The sequence below is a fragment of the Dromiciops gliroides genome, chromosome 1, assembly GCF_019393635.1.
Source record: "Dromiciops gliroides isolate mDroGli1 chromosome 1, mDroGli1.pri, whole genome shotgun sequence".
In the NCBI taxonomy this organism is placed as follows: domain Eukaryota; kingdom Metazoa; phylum Chordata; class Mammalia; order Microbiotheria; family Microbiotheriidae; genus Dromiciops; species Dromiciops gliroides.
This window is the reverse complement of record NC_057861.1, coordinates 270,641,250-270,657,171: the sequence shown is the minus strand read 5'-3', so window position 1 is coordinate 270,657,171 and position 15,922 is coordinate 270,641,250. Positions and strand designations below refer to the sequence as shown.

Here is a 15,922-nt window from a genome sequence, read left to right as displayed (position 1 = left end):
AATTGCACATTAAATAAATATAATTGATCTAATGAGTTTAGATATGGTTTAGAATATTAATAACACTATTATTTACAATGTTTAATATACTTAATAAAGTAATATAAGCTGGGTGGTTTTTTTGCATAAAGCATGACATTACCAGAAGTAGATAACAAAATTTTAAGTCTTGTACTTATCTGCTTTACATATTATTTATTTAACTTATATTTACTCAATATATACATTTATCTATACATACACATTGCACACATATACACTTGTCATCTTCCCTGTTACAATGTAAACTTTTTACAAGTAGGAATTGTTTTATTCATTATACTTGCATCACCAGAGCCCAGTACAATGTCTGGTGCATAGTAGGTCCTTAATAAATGCTTGTCAATTGATCTTTTTATACTAAGGATGCTAATAGTTAAATGCTGGTTTGTTTGTTTTGTTTTTTTTTAAGTCAGCAAGAACTGTTTCCTGAGTTTACCTGAAGATCATTTTGGGGATTCCAGTCTGAATCAAAGATGATGCAGGTATCAGCAGCAGTCAGATTAATGCCCAGACCTCCTGCTCGTGTACACAGGAGGAAAACGAACCTGTCAGAGTCAGGCCTAGAAAACCTGTCAATAGCTGCCTGACGAAGGTTGCCTCTTACTCGGCCATCAATTCTTTCATATGGGTACCTGAAATAGATGAATATTACAAAGAGGGCTGGCAGATCATTTTGTGTTTCTCTAAAATCCTCATTCTCCTCAACTCAAAACAAATGAGATATCACACTATTCAGTATGATGGACATGTTTATTTACTAGCAGAATAATAATATGTAAATTAATAATACATTTGGACTAAATTCATATGTTTGAGTTATAAGGGACCTTAAAGATCATTTAGTAGAATTATTTTATTTTACAGATAATGAAACCAGAATTTGTGTTATAGCAAAGACGGGTTATAGTTTCTTTGTTTAAAAAATTAACAGACATCTTTTTCCTCTACTCCCCTCCTGAAAACAACTGCCCCCTTTCCAGTATAATATTTGGGTCATAGAAGTAACTCTCATACCCAACACCAAAATAATTCTCTAAATCAACTCAAATGCAATTCATATTCTTGGTGAAAAATTCTTCTCACCTTCCCCATTCCCCCCAAAAAGGAAAAAAAAAATAGAAGATGGAAATGATGAACTAAAGGATAGCCCAGCAAGATCTACAAAGGTACCATACTGAAGTCATTAAATAAAATACAATTAAAGAGGAATACCATATATTTCTATAGCTATGTTTCTCATCTTCCCCCCTACCCTGATATCAGGTAAAACACTAATATAAAACAAACTTTAGTGGTTCAATTTTCACTCCATTTATCATGTGTCACTTATTGTCAAAAAGTTAATGTATCTATAAGTTGATTTTTATTTCATTTTTGTTACCATACTGTTACCCTTACCGTCTTTGAATGAGGTAGTCTTCCAGTATGTCCAAGCAGCGCACCATCTGGGAAAAGATAAGCACCCTGTGGCCACCAGCCTTCAGTTTTGGCAGCAGCTTGTCAATCAGTACTAGCTTGCCAGCAGCCTGGATCATTGCCTGGAGCTGAAAATCTGGAGAGTCTGCATTGTGTGTTTCTTTAAACTCTTCCAAAATTTTCTCTTCAGCACCTGCAGAGATTGGACAGCATTACGTGAATACTGTAAAAGGTTTTTATTACTAAAAACAATGAACTTGCTTTCAAGACCTGATGTAAGCTGTAGAAATGGAATAAGCTCTATATTCATATTTATGAACAAGAACATACCAACTTACTCATAGCTAAACCTATGCAGAAATATAAATGCACAGAAGGGATCAAAGTTATAAGTACAACACATTTGAAAGAAAAAGACATTTTCCCAACAAACAAGTGTTTGCTGTCTGTAATAACTGAATTTCAACAACAGACTGTCAAGCCAGAAGTGACAGAAACAAGCCAATGGGCCAAATACCTACTGAAATTTTGGAAGCTAAATTGTTAAAGAAATGAAGAAATGTTTACTAGCTGAACACAAACACAAACAACCAAAATATGTTCTAGGATTAAGAAAATGACATTTTAAAAATTGGAGTACAAGTGTGGCAATTTTAGTCTATCAACACATATTAATATAGTTATTGCCTGAAATCCATACAAAGCAAGGCTCATATTTCTAGTTTATTCAAAGATTTTTTATTTTTTAAAGTTTACCTCTAAGCATTTTCCTTTTGATAGTTTCCCCTGGCAGTTAGCCAAGGGGAAAAAAATGCTACCTATAATTATCCAAAGCTTTTTTTACCTACATTGTGGTAAATATTTCATATAAAACCTCCAAAGCTTGAAGTCCTTTTCCTCCATCCAAATTATATTTGGTTCTTGTTTTGAGGTATTACAAATGTATGAAAGGGGACAGCTAGGTGGCACAGTGGATAGAGCACTGGCCTTGGAGTCAGGAGTACCTGAGTTCAAATTCAGCCTCAGACACTTAATACTTACTAGCTGTGTGACCCTGGGCAAGTCACTTAACCCCAACTGCTTCACTAAAAAAACCAAAAACCAAAACAAACAAAACAAATGTATGAAAGAATGCAGTATTTTCTTTTTTCAAAACAGACTTTTGTTCTTGATGGAATATTTAGACAGTAGCAAACGGAGCTTTCTAAACTGCTAAGGGACTTTAACTTAGAATTCTAAAGCCCTGGTCTGGTCTCTAATCATATCTATAAGATAAATATGACATGGCTTTTGATTCAAGCTAAAATCAAAAAAATCTAGCCAGAATGAAAATTTGGATGAAATAAACATTTTTATGAGGTAGATTTCTGTCTGCTACAAAGGGATTATAAATATAAAACCACCACCTAATGGGACTTTTCCTCTCTAGTCCCAGGAACTAATTTGTCAATAAATAAGCATTTATTAAGTACCAACTATATGCAAGATATGTGCTGAGCACAAAAGTTCATAACCTCTTCCTCCCATTCTATTTTTTCGATATTTGCATGAATTCTGTGTATGAGAGTAAAAGAGAGAGAGAGGGGGGTGGGGGAGGGAGGAAGGGAGAGGGAAACATGTGGCCAGGTTTTAAAAAGTTAGAGTATGGAAAGAAAAACTTTTAATCAAACAGAATTGTCTTCATAAGCTGATGATCTAACTACAAATTTTTGCCTACTGAAAAGTAACTAGTAGAAATCAACTCATGCTATGGTTATGTGTACAAATATGATGTGTTAACTGTATATTTGTGTATACATCTATCCATATATCTTTTTTATTTTTCAAACTGAGGACCAATTAAAGGCACTCAATTCCTTCATCAAGCACTAAAACTTTCTAGAGGATACTAACTTTTCTTTTCCTGAAGAACATTTTAAAATTAACATACAGGATGTTTCAAAAATCTTACTGTGGTTTTAAGCTTTAATAGTTTAATTGATGGATATACAAAAGAAAGCCTCTGGAAAGAGAAACACCAGTGTTTCCAAATGGGATATTTTTTCCCTTTTCTGCCTCACTTCAATAACCTATAGGCATAGCATGTTAGGGACTACAAAGTGTTTTCCCCATAAAACACTGTCATTAAGGTGGGGAATTATTTTGTTTTCATTTTGTAGATGATAAAACTGGGCCTTTACACTTTAAATCAAACATTTACTTCACATCAATAATAATAATTATAGTCATAATAGATAATATTTACATAGCACTTATTATGTTCTAGGCACTGTGCTAAGTACTCTACAATTATTATTTCATTTGATCTTCATAACATCCTTAGGAGGTAGGTGCTATTATTATCCCTATTTTACAGATGAAGAAAGTTAGGCTAACAGAGTTTAAGTGACTTGCCCAGGGTCATACAGCTGGTAAGTGTCTGAATCAGGTCCTCCTCACTCCAGGCTCAGAGCACTATCCATTCCTCTACCTAGCTGCCCCAATCACACACATTAAAACTGATATTTAGATGATTAAGTTAGTAGCAAAAGGTAAAGAGAAAAAAAAATAATGCAGCTAATTTAACAGTAGAAAAGCTAAGAAGGTAAGCTGAAGATCAAGAATTATTAAGCATCTACTATGTGCCAGACACTGTGCTGAGCTTTGGAGAAAGAATGTTTCATCTTTTAAAAGTATTAAGTCTAGGGCAGCTAGGTGGTGCAGCGGATAAAGGATCGGCCCTAGATTCAGGAGGAACTGAGTTCAAATCTGGCCTCAGACACTTGACACTTACTAGCTGTGTGACCCTGGGCAAGTCACTTAACCCCAATTGCCTCTCAAAAAAAAAAAGTATTAAGTCTAGAGTTTAGGTTCTAGACCCTGGAAACTATTTTAGTAAGATACATTTAATTTAAATATAATCAACATAATTATTTAAATCACTGGTCACTATTATTTTTTTCTACTAATAGATTATTCTTGGTGGTTGACATAACTATATTTTCTACAAGTCAGAGGTACACATAGGCTTTGATTTTAGAGCATATTTGAAACTGTTTTGATTATTTTGTTTGCCAGGGGCTAACTGGAGAAGGATGAAAAGTGGGTGGGCTGTGATCTGTACAAGTGAAAATATTAAGATAATGAACTATAATGCAACTCAAAAAAATGAAATTGAAGAAGGGAATGGAAAAGAAAGTGAAGAACCATTTACTAACCACTTACACTGTGCCAAAGCCATGTGCTAAGTGCTTTACAAATATTTTATTTGAGCTTCGCAGGCAGGTGCTAGTATTATTGCCATTTTACAGTTGAAGAAACTGAAACAGCAGTTAAATGACTTGCCCAGGGTCACAGGACTAGGAAGTAGCTGAGACTGGACTGGTCTTCCTGATTCCAGGTCCAGTGCTCTATACACTGCATGACTAGGCTACCTCTAAGAAGATAATTATGAAGTGGTCCTTGGAAAGTAAATTATTCTGAATACAAATGGCTAACTCTCTGAAATTTGGGAAATATTTTGTGATATTCTAACTTATAATAAAGTACCCTTGGTACAAAGTATTTTATCATTCACAGTTAATACATTATGAGCATAGCTCACTGTCAACCCCTACTGAATTCAAGTCTTCTGACTCCAAGTCCAAGAGTTTTCCACTCCACTGCTCTTTATGCTACCAAGAAAACTAAATATTCTGGGTATTTTTATTCATCAACAATGATATATAGTTATTTTGACAAAATGAGCCTTGATTTTTAAAAAACCAACAACTTAGTGATAACTTTGAAAATGCAATTTTTAAAAAGCTAGAATTTTTGGACTAAATAAAAGTCTAAAATATTGTGTTATACAGATTAGTCTTCATGACTAGAAGATAAAAAAGAACATCCCTGATTTTTAAATTTCCCAAACATATTTCAAATTACAATCAGGTGGCAAATGAACTATTTTACAAGTAAGCTATTATATCTGCTAGTAAGGCCTAAGATTGATCACTTCAATTAGAAAAAATAAATAAATCCAGGTTCTTGAGAAACTTTAACTAGTACATGAAAGATTTCCCTAAAACAAAACAGTATTTGCTAAGCTATTTATCTTGAGCCCTGAAAGTCATAATAGTAGGCAACGTTAACAGATGACTGATAGGTATTTTTGTCATAGTCAACATTTCTTAAGTTATGGTAGAGTGGAAAGAGTCATGGCCATGGATTTAGAAGAGTTGGATGCTAATCCTGGTTCTACCACTTAAGACATCTGACCTTGAGCAAGTTACCTCTCTGAGCTTCATTTTCCTTATCTGTAAAATGAGGATAAAAATACTTGTATTACCTACCTAATAGAGTTATTATAATCAATGAAATAATTAACAAAAAGCATTTTGTAAAACCCTAGATACATATCAGCTATTATTCTCTTGCAGCTATTATTCGCACTGACCAAAAACACAATGGGAAATTGGTTACAACTGGCCATATAGTACATAAAGGCAGCTAGGTGGTGTAGTGGATAGAGCACTGGGCCTGGAGACAGGCAGACTTGAGTTCAAATGTGACCTTATACACTTACTAGCTTGAGTCACCCTGGGCAAGTCACTTAAACCTATTTACTTTAGTCTTCTTATCTATAAAATGAACTGGAGAAGGAAATGGCAAATCACTCCAATATCTTTGCCATGAAAACCCCAAATGGGGTTACAAAGAATCAGACATGACTGAACACAAACATATGGATGTAGCATATATAGTTTTTTGAAAAGGTTACACAAATATATTGCCATATATTGGCTTATGAAATAAAAAGATCATTAGGCTCCAAGGTAGAAGACCTAGAGATTTAAGCCAAGGTTCTTATTTTTACTTCCTAGTTGGTTTTTATACTTCGTAGTTGCATGACTTTAGACAAATCATAAAATTCTCTAAGTATCAGTTTCTTTATTTCTAAATCACTATTTTTTTTTTGGCGAGGAAATGAAGGTTAAGTGACTTGCCCAGGGTCACATAGCTAGTAAGTGTCAAGTGTCTGAGGCTGGATTTGAACTCAGGACCTCCTGAATCCAGTGCTGGTGCTTTATCCACTGCGCCACCTAGCTGCCCCCAGGTTCTTTATTTCTAAAAAGGGGATAATTATTGTAAGGAAGTACTTTATAAACATTAAAAGTACACTATATATACATTTGTATACAGATAAATATATATATATATGTATGTATGTATGTCTATACACACATATAATGCTATTTAATTAGCTTCATATGGAATATTATTCAATGTATAGAATACTTTCTGGTATTCCTGAATCTCTTTGAGCTTTCATTAAAATGCTTTCTACTTGTACTGGAATTCCAAATATCAAATTTTATTTGAAGTTAGTAAATCATCATCTGGGACTAGGTTGTGAGGTTGGGTTTTTTTGGTCATGCTGAGATGGTTTATTATAGATATTTAATCAGCATACAAAAACCATCAACAGAGATTATTTGTTCTTACATATCAACAGAAAAGTTAGCACAATTTTCTCTTTATAAAGTATACCTATTTTCACTGTTTCCCTCTATAATTTTACCCTTTCTCTTTAGTAGAGATAGGAAACAGATGGCAACTATCCAGAGAGGGGAGAAAAGGGGGAGAAACATCCTTCAATTAATCCTGAGCATCTATAAGCATTATCTTATTGTCTAATATTAAATATAAGGACACTGAACTCCAGTAAAAGTTTAACAAATACTGAATATAAAGATTTATTTATTGAATGCTGTTGCTTGCTTGATTTTTTAAAAAATGATGTATATATTGGAGATATTCAGCTCGTGGTCTACTATTACTGCTAGATCCTTTTCTGTTGTACTACTAAACTAGGCAGTTCAGTGGATAGAACACTGGCCCTGAAGTTGGGAGGACCTTGGTTCAAATCACACCTCAGACACTTACTAGCTGACTCTGGACAAGTCACAACATCAGTTGCCTTAAACATCTGGGGCCATCTCCAGTTGCCTTGACCTATGTCTTGCCACTGGACCCAGATAGCTCTGGAGGAGAGAGTGAGGCTGGTGACTTTGCACAGCCCTCCATCATTTAAATCCAATTCACTGCAAGTTATGACATCATGATGTCATTGTCCTCTTCAAGAACAAAGGACAAACAACAACCCTCTGTACATTTTTTAAAACAAATGTACATCAAATTCATTTCCCCTTATTACATGAAGAATTTTAATCTTATCTTCCAAAGTTATAGAATTCCTTTTCAGCTCCATGTCATGCACTAATTTGGTAGCTTTCTTGTCCATCCTCTGGACTATTCAACTAAATAAGAATTTATTAAATACCTACTATGTGAAAGATACTATACTATGGAGACAACGATAGAAATACCATAAGCTGGGATCACAAGAAATTTGCAATCTAATGCTGGAAGATGGGGGAGACAAATATATAAATTACAAAGAGGAGTGACAGATATTAAGCAGGTCAGGGATCTCTTTAAGGAGAGATCAGGGTAACTTCTGAGGAAGAAGTGACCCGAGGGCAGGGCCTTGAGGGAAGGGAGGGAGACAGTGATAGGAATTAAGCCTAAACAGGAAGGCGGACAGCATAAATAAGGCAGAAGAGTCTTAGAAAAAACAAGGAAAAGAGAGTGGTAAGAGATAAGATAAGGCTAGATAGTTAGGGTGGAGCCAGGTTTTAGATGACCTTGAATAATGGAGTCAGAGATTTAAGTAATAGAGTTTAGCTAAAAAGTGCTGGAAAAATAAATGAATGAACTTTTGAAAAATGATAGTAATACACTGTCTGAAACACTACACAAATCTATAAAACAACACATCTGGCCAGGTAGATGCCTAATAGCTGCATTCTTAAGACCAGGGGTTTTCCCTTAAGGGTTATAACAAAGAGCTCATGAATCTCTATGTATAGCAAGCTTTGTCATTTTGATCCATATTTAGCTTTGAGAAAATATGCAATATGGTTCAATATGATAAAGAAGTAAATATTCTATAAATTGAATAAATATATTTGGCATATCACTGTTTTTCAAATGCATATCAATGCATTTATGATTAATAAAACACAAATTACTTAATTCATAGTATCTGTCATATTTTCTTAATCAACAATTTAATAATACAATTATCATCACACAGAAGGTCTAGGAAATTTCTTAATGCTAAAAGGAAGACTTTATACTAAAATAGAGTAAAACAGACCACAGCTTTAGACCACAATTTCCTACTTTACAGATATATTTAAAGTACATACTTAAGCATGAGAACTTGGTTGTAAAGAAAGATAAGCTAGCCCCCTCTGTCATCCCCAGGATAGAACAAATCACAATGACTGCCATAGGGGAACACTTTGGGCAATCATTAGCTACTGCAGCTCCTAAATAAACTTTACCATGAAAAAGCAATGTAAATAAGTTAACTAGCATTTACTAAATACCTACTATGTGTTCAGGAACTGTACTAAATACCAGGGATACAAAGAAAGGTGAAAAAGAAAAAAAAATTATCCCTGATTTCATAGAGTTCCACAGTCTAATAGGGACAAGAGTATGCAAACTGTATGTACAAACAAGATAACATTCAGGATAAATTTAGGGTAATCCCAGAAAGAAGGCACTAAGATTGAGGAAGACTGGGAAAGGCTTTTTGAAGGTAGGACTTTAGCTGAATAGGAAGAAATAAAGGAGAGAATTCCAGGCATGGGAGATAGTGAAAATTCAGGGAATGAGGAGATAGAGTGGTATGTGTGTGAAGGACAGCAAGGTAGCCAGTATCGCTGAATCAAAGATGATGTGGAGGAGAGTAAACTATAAGAATTTGGAAAAGGAAGGAAAGGGACATCTCATGAAGGGTTTTAAAAGACAAATTGAGGATTTTATATTTGGTACTAGAGGTAATAGGTAGCTATGGGAGTTTACTGAATAGGGAGATTATATGGTCAGGTCTGAGCTTTAGGAAGATCTCTCTGACAGCAGGGTGGTAGATGGTTTGGAATATGGGGAGAACAGAAACAAGGGGACCAACCAGAAGGCTATTGCAAGTATGAAGTGATAAGAGACCACACTATGGAAGGGGCAATGTCAGAGGAGAGAAGGGGACTATTTAAGGTAGGTTATGAAGGTAGAAATTTTTCTGATAGGGTTTGGCAACAGATTGGATATATGGAGTGGGATAAGAACATGGAGTTGAGTATGACACCTAGCTTGTGATCCTGGATGACTGTGATGCTAGCAACAATAACAGGGATGTTTGGAATGGCTTGGGGTAGGGTCTGATAGAGAAAGATGAATTCAACTTGGGATGTGTTAAATTTAAGATGCCTATAGGACACCTGTTTTGAAATGTTCAATAGGCAGTTGGAAACATGAGACTGGAGATTAGGATGGAGATTAGGGCAGGATAAGTAGATCTGGAAATCACCAACCTCAAGATATCTGAATCCAGGTGACCTGATGAGAACATCAAGTGAAGGGAAAAGAATACATTGCAGAGTCTTGGGGGAACTTCCACAGTTGGAAGGTGTGGGGAGTGATCTGGATGAAGATCCAGCAAATAAAACAGAAAATGAGGAGTCAGACTAGCAGGAGGAGAACCAAGAGAGATCAGTGTCACAAAAAACCTATAGAAGAGAGTATCAAGGAGAGAGACAGTGTCATAGGCTATTGAGAAGACAAGAAGGTTGAGAATTGAGAGCAATTGTCAGTGATGATTAATTACCATTGGATGTGGCAATTAAGAGATCATTAATGACTTTGGAGAGAACAGTTTTAGTGGAACGAAGTCAAAAGAAAGTTGACAAAGAGTTAAAAAGATAGGGAGAGGAGAGGAAATGGAGGCAGACAGAAGTGGCAGGAAAAAGGTGTTGCTACTATCTGTGGCTAACTTAAGTCAACAAGACAGCCAGAAAAGCTCATGCATTAAGAGATGCATAGCATACAGAAAGAGGGAAGTTGCAGTCCTGCTGCACTCTAATCTGGTCAGACCACATCTAGAGTAATATGTATAGTTTTAGGTGCAAGATTTTAGGCAGGACATAAACAAGTTGGAGAATATCCAAAGAAGGGTGACCATAATGATGAAGTGACTTGACACCATGAAATAAGAGGACTGGCTGAAGGAAATAGAGATGGAAAAAATGAGAGAGGGAAGATGTAGGAGAGACATGATAACTATCTTTAGGTATATGAAGGGTTGTGATGTGCAAAATGAGCCAAACATGTTTTATTTATCCCCAGAAGACAAAGCTAGGAGCAATGTATGGAACCTAAGAAAATACTGTCAATCCTCAACTTTTGCAGGGATAACAATCTTGCAACCACCAAAAACTGTTATCTTTCACCAGATATTACTGAAAATATACTTTTCTGCATACAATTCTTTATAACAAAACATTAATTCTGATAATATACATTTTTCCTAGCAGTAACTGTGAAATAACTCACAAAATTCAGGGGCAAGGAGAGGCAACACTGGATGGGAAGGGGAATGGCAATGTCAAAAGAACCCTAAGGGAAAGGGGCAACCTGCCACTTTTAATCTCCCTTTCAGCTCAGTGGTCGAACTGTTCCCTGATGAGAAGCACATGCCTTGGTGGCACAGACAGCAGGGAAGGTGGGATGCTGGCTGGCAAAGTGGCAGGGGTGACCACCATCTCATTTACCCACAAATTTAGTTGCTTTTCCATTTTTTCAATTCCCTCAGAGAACACTTGAGAACTTATTTTAGCATCTTCTGGAGTGAATTCATAAACCTTTTTACAAGTACTTTCCTCCTTTAGGCAAATATAGTGAATTGTTGATTCATTAACACCAAACTCGAAGTCAACAGTGACTGTAGACATTCCAGCATGAACTTCTCATGGAACTGCATCACTGACTTTGCATAATTTTAGCCTTAGAGCCCAAAGGCCTTGTACTATGCTTTGGAGGCATAATTGCAACACAAAACTTGAGTTTTAAAGGCAAACAATGAAAATATGCAACAATGTACAGGAGCTCTTTACAATGGCAGTGAAATGCCTAGTGGGATACCAGGTGCTCCACAAACTTGTGTGCATCTTGCTTCTCATTTTTTCCCTCTATTGAACATAGAGATAAATGTGTGTGGTTGTCAATGGGAAAGTGAAAATGAGGTTACTAACAAATACCAAAATGTTGAGAATTGACTGTACTTCCCACTCATCAGAGCAGTCCAAAAGCAGAAGAGAATTTAGAATTGAAAGGATTCCCATTTAAGTACAAGCTGGACCAGAAGACCTCAGAGAGACAATGACTCTATAAGAATATACTGGAGTCTTAGTATAATAGTGTACCTGAGGGCTATGCTAATGGGGCTGCTATAAAGGTGAATTCCTTGTAGATGGGATGACAGCAGGGGACTCAAATATTTGAATTCCTAGAAATGACTGACTCTAAACCCCATTAAACTGCATCAGTAGAAGACCTCCATTTTTGCCTCCTGACTAGAAAGTTTTCAGGCATGGATTTATCCATTCAATAAACATTTACTTTGTCCCTAATATGAGCTGGGACAGTTACAGGAGATCTGAGATGAAAGAAAACCCCTGTCCTCAAGTAGTATATATTGCATTTGGAGAAATAGCATGTGGATATATAAGAAAATGCAAAATATATACAAAGTGACAGTGGGGGTGGGAGATCTGGAAAAGCCTCATGTAGGAGATGACATCTGAGCTGAGCTTGAAAGGAAGCTAGGGATTCCAAGTGGCAGAGGTGAAAAGAATCGCATTGTAGTAAGGAATGACAGCGCATACAAAAGCAGGGAGATGGAAGGAATGTCACATATCAGAAACAGCAAATAAGGTGATGTGACTGAAATACAGGGTATGTGAGAAGGAATGATATGTAATCAACCTGAAAAGATGGACCAGAACCAGAACATGAAAGGTTTTAAATGCCAAACAGAGATGGTTATATTTAACCTCAAATCAACAGAGAACCATTAGAGTTTTTTGAGTAATGACATGGTCAAATGTGTTATTTTTGAGGATAGATGAATGGATTGGAGAGAGAAGATACTTAAAGCAGTCAAGATTAGTTTAGATGCTACTGCAATAGTCCAAGTAAGAGAAGTGAACCCACTGCTTAGCAGAATGCCTGGCACACAGAAGTGCTTCATAAATATTTGTTGATTTAACTGAACTTGGGTAGTGGACATGTGAGTGCAGAGAAAAGATTGGATTCAAGAAATGTTGTAATTTAATAACTGACTGGATGTGGGAGAAAGGGTATGAAGAGTTTAGGAGAATTCCAGAGATGTGGATGATCAAAAAGATGCTGATGTCCTTGACAGAAATAGAGAAGTTAGGGAGAGAATCAGCATTTTGGTGAAATTATAAAAATGAGTTCAGTTTGAACATATTGAGTTTGTGATGCCTACATGACATCCAGTTCAAAGTATCTCATAGGTCACTGGTGATATGATTGGAGCTCAGGAAAGAGAAACTAAAGATGAATATATATATCTGGGAATTATCTGTGTAATAAAGATAACTGAACCCATGAAAACTGATGAGCACACCAAGAGGGAAGAGTTCCTTGGTCAGAGCTTTGGGGGGAATACCCACAATAGGGTGTGTCTCCTACCTGAGGCCTTTCCTGTTCACCCCAGCTGCACATTCTTGTGTTTGTTCTCTCTCTCTCTCTGTCTCTGTCTGTCTGTCTGTCTGTCTGTCTCTCTCTCTCTCTCTCTCTCTCGTGTGTGTGTGTGTGTGTGTGTGTGTGTGTGTGTGTGTGTGTGTCCCTTCCCATCACTACATGGCAAATTTCTCAAGGGAAGGGACTGTTTTACATTTGTCTTGGTATCTGCAACACAATATCTGGCACATACTAAGTGCTTAATAAATGCTTGTTGATTAAATGATTGATGAAGATCCAGGAAAGGAGATTGGACAGACAGGTTGGAAGAGAAACCAAACCAGAAAAGTATCACAGAAGTCCAGAGAATATCCAGAAACAAAGGGTGGTCAATCATGTTAAATGTTGCAGAGGAATCAAGGGGAAAAAAAAAAGATGATTATTAGGGGCAGCTAGATGGCACAGTGGATAGAGCACTGGCCCTGGATTCAGGAGTACCTGAGTTCAAATCCAGCCTCAGACACTTAACACTTATTAGCTGTGTGACCCTGGGCAAGTCACTTAACCCCAATTGCCTTACTAAAAAAAAAAAAAAAGATGATTATTGAATTCAGCTATTAAGAGATACTGGTGTCTCTAGAAAGAGCAGCTTCAGTTGAATGATGATGAGGATAGAAGTCAGACTGTAAAGTAGCAGCAATGAATGTAAACAGCTTTTTCTAGGAGTTTAAATGTGTAATATAAAGGTTAATTTCAAGGGATAGCAGGGTCAAATGAGGGTTTGTTTTTTTTTTTAAGGACAAGGTAGAGCTGGGCTTATTGAAAGGCAGCAGGGAAGAAATCAGTAGATAAAGAGACTGAATGCTAAAGAAAAAGAATGACTGCAGCAACAAGCTGCTAAAAGGGACAGAAGGCTATGAGATCAAGAGTAGAAGTAGAGAAGAGGGGCTATCTCATCATCAGAAATTAGAATGAAGGAGCAAAAACTGAGGGAGGATCATACCTAAGGGCTTTGAAATATGGACTAGGGAAGAAGAGGGATATTGAGTGCTAGACACAAAAATGATTGCCAAAATATGTTGACAATTTCCTCTAATTGGGGATTACCATTGATTCTCCTCCTTTCCATTCCCACTGAGTTCAAGAGCTCATTTTATCTTTTATTCAGACTAGTGTTGTTAGATCTGAATCTAGACATAGGTCCAGACTCATCCAGTTCCTAACTGGTTAAAGCACATTCATATTCTTGTCCTAATCTACTCTGTACCCTTATCAACCAAGATGAAGTTTCCTAAAGGATAACTCATTCACAAGTTTAATTTAAAATAACCTTAAAAAAAAAAGGTTTACAAAAGTTTCCCCACAAAGACCTAGTATGGTAACTATTGCAACTTCTATCATCCTCATTTTATAGCAGAGGAAAATGAAGTTTTGAATGTCAAGAGACTTATACAAGCTCACATACTGCTCAAGGCAGAACTTGAATCCAAGTTTCTTGATTCCTCAACCAGCAGCCGCCCTTGCTCAAAAATTTTCAGTAGCTTTACACTGCCAAATATATGAGGTGCAAACTCTTGAGCCTACCATTTGAGGTACTTCATTTTTAGGCCCTAACCAATCTTTCCCAACATATCTCCCAATATTTTCCTATACATACAGCCAAGCTGTACTATTTGCTAGCTCCCATAGAAGTGTCATGCTCTCTCCACTCTACTGCCTCCATCTAAATAGTCTCCCCCACTCCTCCAGATTGCCTGAGCTCAGTCTATATATTGGAATCTTTCTTATCCTTCAATAACCAGCTCAAAGGCTACCTCCTCAATGTGCTTATGTCTCTCTTACTGCACTTAATATATTACCTTTTAGTATAGTTATTAGAATACATTGTTGATGGAAACAGGATGGCAGGGGAAAGGTGTTAGATTTGAAGTCAGATGACCTGAGATTGAGCCTGGCTCTTCCATTTACTGCCTGTATGAAACTGGGGAAGTCATTTAACCTTTTGAGGGCTCAGCTTCTTCAGCTTTAACACAAGAGGGTTGGGTTAGATAACTTCTTTTCCAGCTCTAAATCCATGATCCTACAATTCTTCAAATTGTAAGGTCCTTTAGGGTAGGGTCTGCATTCTCTTTGCACAGATAAAGGCAGCTAGGTGGTACAGTGAATAGAGTGAAGAGCCAGGTCAAGGCCTTTTAAAAATTCAAACCTGGCCTCAGACGCTAGCTATTTGACCCTGGGCAAGTCACTTAACCCTATTTGCCTCAGTTTCCTCATCTGTAAAATGAGCTAGGGAAGGAAATGGCAGACCATTCCAATGTCTTTGCCAAGAAAACCCAAATGGGGTCACGAAGAGTCGGATATGACTGAAAAATGAATGAACACATTTCATATAGTAAGTAGTCGATATGGTACCTAAAATTTTTTATATCATATAATCACCCTATAGCTAAATAATTTGGCTGAGGAAAATTACCATTAAGCCATTAATAATTGACACAAAAAAGTTTCCTTTTTTTTTTTTTTTCTATTTTGAGGTTTTGCATCACTGCTCTGATTCTTTCTCTTGTAACAGGATTAATGCAGAAATAGGATTAATGTTATTATGTGTATATATATGTGTGTGTATATATATATCTATATGTATATGTATAGATATATATAGATATAACCTATATCAGATTACCTGCTGTCTAGGGGAGGGGGGAGGGAGGGGAGGGAGGGAGGGAGAAAAATCTGAAATTGTAAAGCATGTATAAACAAAAGTTGAGAACTATCTTTACATGTAACGGAAAAAATAAAATATCTCAAAAAAAAAAAAGTTTCCTATCAAAATTACAAGGTATTCTCTTCATTCACAAGGGAGAGATGTTCTAGAGGTCCCCCTCTT

General features: G+C 36.4%; 1 protein-coding gene across 1 annotated transcript in view; it reads right to left on the bottom strand.

Annotated features, from left to right (window-relative positions):
- CHD7 (chromodomain helicase DNA binding protein 7) overlaps nt 1-15,922 on the bottom strand; it is a 247,727-nt gene that overhangs the window by 26,694 nt on the left and 205,111 nt on the right. The window contains 2 exon segments of the mRNA XM_043962891.1: nt 479-674; nt 1,441-1,651. Of these exon segments, the coding sequence (XP_043818826.1) occupies nt 479-674; nt 1,441-1,651 (407 nt within the window).